At 33.6% G+C, this 7,881-nt stretch overlaps 2 protein-coding genes across 3 annotated transcripts in view; one reads left to right on the forward strand and one right to left on the reverse strand.

The window, feature by feature from the left end:
* The window catches only part of LOC117106613 (signal recognition particle receptor subunit beta-like), a 12,896-nt gene extending 10,778 nt beyond the window's left edge, over positions 1 to 2,118 (reverse strand). The window contains exon 1 of the mRNA XM_033248003.1: positions 1,981 to 2,118. Coding sequence (XP_033103894.1) covers positions 1,981 to 2,110 — 130 coding nt within the window. The 5' untranslated portion in view covers positions 2,111 to 2,118. The remainder of the gene's footprint in view (positions 1 to 1,980) is intronic.
* Positions 1 to 7,043, forward strand: part of LOC117106614 (protein SCO1 homolog, mitochondrial-like) — an 8,316-nt gene extending 1,273 nt beyond the window's left edge. Inside the window, exons 1-7 of one of the 2 annotated variants that reach the window (XM_033248004.1) lie at positions 2,339 to 2,479; positions 3,087 to 3,242; positions 3,692 to 3,782; positions 3,915 to 4,112; positions 4,708 to 4,800; positions 4,901 to 5,016; positions 5,544 to 7,043. In XM_033248004.1, coding sequence (XP_033103895.1) covers positions 3,087 to 3,242; positions 3,692 to 3,782; positions 3,915 to 4,112; positions 4,708 to 4,800; positions 4,901 to 5,016; positions 5,544 to 5,678 — 789 coding nt within the window. In that variant the 5' untranslated portion in view covers positions 2,339 to 2,479 and the 3' untranslated portion in view covers positions 5,679 to 7,043. Of the gene's footprint in view, positions 1 to 2,338; positions 2,480 to 3,086; positions 3,243 to 3,691; positions 3,783 to 3,914; positions 4,113 to 4,707; positions 4,801 to 4,900; positions 5,017 to 5,543 lie in introns of those variants that run through there. The other variant, XM_033248005.1, reaches the window with a different exon arrangement.
* The last annotated feature ends 838 nt before the right edge of the window (positions 7,044 to 7,881 follow it).

A 7,881-nucleotide genomic window follows, 5' to 3' on the forward strand; every position in this document is an offset into this window, starting at 1 on the left:
GCCACAAGTCAACTCGGCCACAAGTCAACTCGGCCACAAATCAACTCGGCCACAAGTCAACTCGGCCACAAGTCAACTCGGCCACAAGTTATTTAATGTAAATCTAAGTTTTTTCATCCTTTTTCTTCAATATATGATTGAAATAAAGTACACAGTATGTTTTAGTAAAACAGGACCACCATACTACCAAGAGATTTGAATGCTATTGCCTATGAATTAAAAAGAGTTATTTATTAATGTGTTCGTCTTCTGTTTGCTCACAACATTCTACTTCAACAATAATATTAAACAACAATAACGACAATAAATTAGTAATATTTACATTAATAATACTAATTAGTCATTATGACGATAATAATGTGATAATAACAACAACATTAATAGTAATATTTATTTTAACAAATAGTAATAATACTAGTATGGTAATAATAACGATATTTAAATATCACTTTTAATAACTAATTAGTGATAATAACGATATTGAAGGTGATAATAGCAATAATACAATAATAAATTAAAGATAATGTTTATTTTTATAATAATAGTAATACTAATTAGTAATAATAATAATAATGATACTTATAATACTAGGCCTACTTAGTAATATAAGGGTAATAATATCGATAATAAAGGTGACAACATCAATATTAATATTAATAATAATAATATGAGAAAAATACTAATAAAACGCCCATAACAACAACTTTTTAAATTACTATTATTAAAATTATAATACTAAGACTAATAAATAATAATAATAATAATAATAATAATAATATGAATAATAATAATAAAAAATCGAAAATTATTTATTATTTATATGGTACTGTAATAATAATAATAATAATAATATCAGCAAAAATTTGAACAATATATAATGTTAATGCTAAGACTAATAATTAATATTAAAACTAACGGTAATAAAAACAACAATAATAACAACAACAATGACAACAATAATAACAAAAATAATAATAACAATTAGTACAACATAGTACCAGTAAATGACTTGTGGCCGAGTTGACTTGTGGCCGAGTTGACTGTAGCCAAACTTTTTGTGGCCGAGTTGACTTGTGGCCGAGTTAACTTGTGGCCGAGTTGACTTGTGGCCGAGTTGGATCGAATTCTTTCCAATAACTAGGCCTAGCTATCATCAACTGCCATTGAGTGCTGATAGGCTCCCGCGCTAGAGCCTAACAGAATTTACCTTCAATAAAAACCAAATTATTTTAATCACTGGCATTCTTCCACTTAACAAAATGTTATTTCAACTCTTATTCAAACATCTGTATGTTTTATGGCCCTTTCTATCGTGTTCTACAGCGCTTAATCCAATGACACTTGCGTTGGTATTTCGTTGTTCTGGTTAGGTTTGTTACATTAATATAGTGATAATTATAGTTATTATTATACCAGAAATGGAAGATCAAACTAGTATATTAATAAATAATTACAACAAACTTGATTATCAAAAAAAATATACATTATCACTTTGTAAAACGTGCACAATCAGACTTTTTTTATGGTAATAACTGGTCGATAATGACGTCATCAGGGACAAATATCATTCGTAAAATCGATGTTCGTAAAATGGACGTTTTACTGTATTTATAACATATACAACAAATGTAAAAAATAGCATGCGCCGTGCACACAAACAAGCTGGATAGGCCTACTTTGATAAGATTGCTCCTGCCATGATAGATTTTAAAAAATCAACAAGCCCTACACTTTGCTTAATTAAACTCCTTCAGACTTGGCCTAGGAGCCTAGGTCTCTCTATAGGAGTAGGCCTAGGCTAGGCTAGTTAGACTAGAGGGCTAGGTAGCTAGCAGTAAGCTACACATGTAGGCCTAGTAGTAGGCCTAGGCCCAATATGTAGGCCTACTACTAGGCCGGTATAGGCCATATGGAGAAAACCTTCTTCTTAGGCCAATAATATGCCTTATAAAAAGCCCAATACTGATAATCATAATGTACCTATGGTTATCAAAACTACTGCTACAGCAACTATTACACCTAACATCACGGGATCTTTCTTAAATAATTCATCTTTTAGCATTCGCATGCTCAGTTCGAAAGGAGAAATTTTTTCCCTGGTGGCTGCCATGTTTTGTGTACGAATGAGTTAGAATTTTTACGAAGTTAAAGGGTTTAGGCCTAGTATGTGACAACAAATCTTTTGAAAATCAAAAGTGTGATATTAAATGAAATGAAATTATAATTATGATGTTGATAATTAAGCAGAATATGTAAGGCATATACCTATTCCTAGTTTATAAATAAACTACAGTAATTATTAGTAAGTTAGGTAGGCCTATAGGCATAGGTACAAAAAATGGCAGCTTACACAAAACAAACACATTGACTAGCCTCGGCCTAGCCTAACTGACGTCTGTTCGAATCAGAAATAGGAATAAAGTCAGGACAGGAAACAGAATTTGATTAGTTTTATGAAACAACCAAGGCAGTAAATAAAGTAAGTATAATTAGGCCTAATGAATAATTAAAAAAATGGGTGTGTAAAAAAAGCCTAACTAGGCTAGGGCCTAGACTAGGCCTAAAGTAAGCCAGGCTTCAATCAATTACTCACTCAGCAGGCGTGTCCGTGGCCTAAGTGGGCCGCGTGGAATATATCCTCCGCGCAAAAAGTTAGCCTAGAAAAAACCATCCGTGCACTTCGGACAATAAGGACCGATTTCCGCGCAGACAAAATTAGGCTTTGACATAATCTTAATATAATTTGTCGTGCACAAATGACAATGTAAGACGTTCGATTAATATGCGCACGCCTAGCTAAAAGTTACTTAACTTAGGCCTAGGCCTAGTTTCTTAGCGGTTTTCCCACACAAATTTGAGCTAGCTTTTTAGGTCAAATCAATTAACGGAATTAGAATACTTTACAGTATACTATAGATAGTATTACTAACATAGACCCTTTATTGTCTACAATACTATATCATTTTTTTCCTGGTTTTCATCTTGTGAATCACTTAAACCTGTGTGTTGATGGAGCAATATTTGTTCCTACTGTTAAAGACCAATTCTATTTTTTTTTTAAAAAGTAACCTTGATTGTTCTTACAGATGAGACTTTGCAGGTTTCATAATTTTGCTGTGCAAGTATTTCGGATCCACTACAGTGCTGGATTAAGTCGAGTAAAATTCCCAATAATGCAACAACGTCAACGAATATCAGTTCGAAAGAGTAGCTCCAGATCAGATCCAACAAAATCAAAAGGAGTAAGACATATTTGTAATTCTTACGTTTCTTTCCATGTACTGTAATGTTAAAATATGTTCATAGGAGAACTTTAAAACTAAAGATATTAATTATTCTAATGACTATCGAGCCATAAAAACTCATCCTGTGAACCCTACCAGAAATTTCTATTCCGGGAACCTAACCAGAGCTCTGGTAGGCGCTTTGGTTCGTACTCCCTTCCGGATGTGTCGGATACCCTACCTACAAATTGCTGGAGTCACCACCGATTCAGTGTGACTATGAAAGATAGAGATGGTATTTAATGCAAAAACAAGAATGGAAAACAAAAAGAAGAACATAAACATTTTAGACACCAAACAGTACATAAAACACTTTCCACATTGTGTATAAAAAAATCTCAATTTTAAGTACCGTGCATTATGTATATGCTATTGTTTAAATTTCTTAATATTTTTTATGTCTCTAGCCCATATCTTGGAAATCCTTAGTGGTTACATGTGCATTTGGAGGCTTAGCGATTGGTGGATTCAAATATTTTAAAAGACAGAAAGAACTTGGTAAGAAAAACAATGTAGCAACTTAACAATAAGTCATAAGAAAATATAGTTTTTTAATGTTATGAGTTGAGTGATTTACTATTGCGTCCCTATGCTTAATTTTTTTAAGATTACAAGATCTTAATTTTTCAGCTCTTGAGAAAGAACGTTCCAAGTCTCTAGGAAAAGCAGCAATAGGAGGGCCATTCTCATTGGTTGATCATGAAGGCAATCCCAAGACAAACAAAGATTATCTCGGCCAATGGGTGCTTCTGTACTTCGGCTTTACTCATTGTCCGGATATATGTCCTGATGAGCTAGAAAAGATGGTGGATGTAGTGAATAAGATTGGTAAGCCACAAAAAATATAATTATATATAATAATTCTATTATTTTCCTTTAGTATTATTAGTTTTATGTCTACATACGAAAAGTTTGGGTTACGATATCGCTACACAGTATTACTACTGTAGGCGAGACTTTTTTTATACATTGTTTAGCGAACACTCTGCCCTCGAATAATGGTAATTTCGAATAAAATTTTATTTTTGATGAATTAGTGTGTTTGCTGCAACAAAAAATGGAAATTCCTGAAAAAAAAATTATATTTTAAAAAAAATGTTTATTATGCCCGCCACTGCCTTGAAATCTCCAAAAATAAGTTATGTATATTTCTTTCTAATTATAAATTTAAAGCATTTAACCATTCCATTCTGCACTGTTTATGTTCACCAATAAAGTTTTATTTTTATTTTCTCCTCTGTCTGTCTCTGTCTATGTTTTTGGCAAAACTATTTGCTAATTAAAGAAACAAAATATATTTTTTTTTTTGTCCAGCCCTCCTCTGACAATTTTTCGAAAAAATAAGTTTAGGAAACAAGGTACAAATTTTGGTAATACTATTGTTTTTATAAATTATTTATGAAAATCTATTATTCCATTTCAGATGAAAGTCGCAATTTACCAAATATTGTTCCGCTATTTATTACCATTGATCCAGAGAGAGATACTGTCAAGGTTATGGCAGAATATGTCAAAGGTCAGATTATGGTTATATATTCATCAATGCAATCATTACTATTATATTTGATATATGTGTATATACCAACTGACTATGTTTATTATAAATGTCTTTGTAGAATTCAGTCCAAAGTTTATCGGCTTAACAGGAAGCATGGAGAAAGTAAAAGAAGTTGCAAAGAACTTCAGAGTTTATTACAGCCAAGGACCTAAGGATGAAGACAACGACTACATTGTAAGTGTTGTACAGGTCTCCCTCCAATTAAGGACCATTTTTCGGACCGGAGTTTTCTTGGTCTTTAGCAGCTTTGGTCTCTAATGAAAATAATACGATAAAAATTAGTGATGCACTCTGTATTAGCACGCACTCGGGAAGTTGTAACCAAGTTCTGCTGTTCAATTTGGATGTTTCTGCTCCATAAAAACCCGAACATTTGGTGCAGACATACGCATTCAATCAAAGACGAACATAGAAATTTTTATTTGTAATTTGATATCTATCCAGGAGACCAGTCCTTCAGTTGGGTTTACAGGAGGCTATAAAAATTAGAAAAAAACAATTCTTGGTTGAGCTAAGCGTCATGTTTTAATTTTATTGCCAAGTGGCAGAGAACATATTTTCATGCATCTGTGGTCAAAATTTCCTTAAAAGGCATGCCCTGCTCTTGGATGTATTGAAATAAAAAATAAACATAGAAATCTTGTATTATTTTATACTTTCATCCCTGTACTTTAATTATTACTGTATTATTCCTTCCTCAGGTTGACCATACTATTATTATGTATCTTCTGGATCCAGATGGCAACTTCATGGATTACTACGGACAAAATAAGACGGATGAACAAATAGCTGCAAGCATTGCATCTCATATGAGGAAATATAAGAATATGCATTGATACTAGGATTGTATTACAGATAGAACTAGTATTGAATATAGAAAATTTAATTTCATGACCATTGGATATTATTGATTATTTTTCCCACACAATAATTAATTGATCCAGTTTTGCTGTTGTAAAACTTTTTAAGGAACATTGGTAAATGTAAATTATTAATTTATCCTGCTAATTTTGAACCCAATGACCCAATGTCTGCAAAATTGTGGCCTGCCTATGCTTATAATTACATGTCTCAGACTTGTTAGTACTGTAAGTTGACAATATGAATTTCATATCCCTTCATTGTGTACATGTGTTAAGCATGGAATTTCCTCAGTGGATTTCACCCATGTATCCGTGATTACTCCCACAGAGGCGCATAACAAAAATCAACACAAATTATCCATCTGCAGGTAATGCATGATGGGATTTATAGCGGCCCACTGAAATTAAAAAACTTATTTTTGAAGAATTTTCTTCAAGTAAAACCAGTATGCTTACGTTTTTTGATGCCAACAGTTTTGCTAACTACCAATTAGCATCGTCTGTACGTTTGCTACTTCCTTCAGTCAAGTTGTTTAGGGACTGGTGCCACCAAAATATGAAGTAGATTGCGCACCGCCCCTTACTTTGGGTTTCAAGAGAAGGCTGTTGTAGATGTTTGGCAATTGATATCATCATAGTTTTTCATATCCATATAGATTCTTTCTTTTTATACTAAATAAAATTTTGCAATTATATTACCAACAGATTCAGGAAAACCATGCTGTAGTTAAACTAGTGTTACGCCACCGATGAATTATAAAATCACAAAGGGCATGGCCCTCCCATATTTTATGTTTAACATACATTATTCCTAAATCTGTTGGCAATATGATAGCTGCAAAATTTAATGTTTATTTGGTATAAAGCGTTACAGTATACAAATGTAATCTTAGAAATAGATCTTGGGCTGACCGACCGCCCTGATTTTAAAATGTTGCTTTGTTTAACAAAAACTTTTTCTTGGCCTAATCATCAAGGACCGCCAAGACTAGAGTTCAACAGTGCTGTAACTGTAGACATCACCGAAAGGTCCACTGATTAATCTCAGATAAGAAAGTATAATACATACTCCCATGTATTGAAATACACGCCATCGTGTTGGGATTCAATATTTCGACATTAATTATGTCATCGTCAGGAATGATGACATAATTAACATCACGTGTTTGCTTTAGTTACGATTAACCACAAGAAATAAAATTTTACGCAAACTCCACGAGTTTTCGATATTTGATTAAATTTTGGTTGTTAGTGTAATATTTCCTGAAATGATTTAAGAGGGCATGACGCAGTTTTTGTGTCAAGGTATGGTAGGGATATTCTTTAAGAAATTTTTAATAAATACTGGCTCATTATATATGTACCTGTAAAGGCCAACTCAGACAGCGTCGGCCGACGCAGCCCGACGCGATTTGTTGTCGCGTCGGGTCTGTGTGAGTTGAACGCAGACGCGATGGTGTGCGTCAGTGGCAGTCGCGTAGTAGAATATTAAACATGTTTAATATTTCTCACGACGGCTTAAGACTGTCCCCGACGATAAATCGGGTCGGGCTGCGTCGGCCGACGCTGTCTGAGTTGGCCTTATTACATCGTTGCCAACAATTTAAAATAGCACCTGCCAAAACATATCTGCACTGTTTTAACATTACTAATTAGTGTATTGTTATTAAGTTATTGTGGTGTCTGATGACAGGGAGGGCAACTTCGCTACTGTCAGTGGCTGCTTGGTTCTGCGAAATCTCTGGTGCAGACACTCTGACTGCAGCACTGTTAAAACCATCCGGAGTCCTACTGTACATGAATTAGTCAATATTTAGACACAAAGTAGTAAACTGAATTTAAATTTTATTCATGCCTCAAGGACCACCAAGGTGTAGTAGCAAAATATTTGGCATCGCCATTGAGTTACACTATTAGAAAAATACAAGCATTTTACAAGGATACAAGCAGACTATTCATCCCACTACAGGGAATATTTGGCTGAATATAACAGTGTGAAATCACATCATGACCATGTATAGTTACATCATGACACAGAAAATTTTATAGTGCAGACAGAGCTTAAGGCTCTGTCCAAACTAAAAAAATGTGATATGCTTATAATACTTGGGTGTAATATGATATCATCATACCCAAATTTGTCACATACAAAGCTATAGTGTGGACAGACATGTCT

This window comes from Anneissia japonica, unplaced genomic scaffold, assembly GCF_011630105.1.
Source record: "Anneissia japonica isolate Jap-2015-1 unplaced genomic scaffold, ASM1163010v1 scaffold1306_len716249_cov185, whole genome shotgun sequence".
NCBI classification, from domain to species: domain Eukaryota; kingdom Metazoa; phylum Echinodermata; class Crinoidea; order Comatulida; family Comatulidae; genus Anneissia; species Anneissia japonica.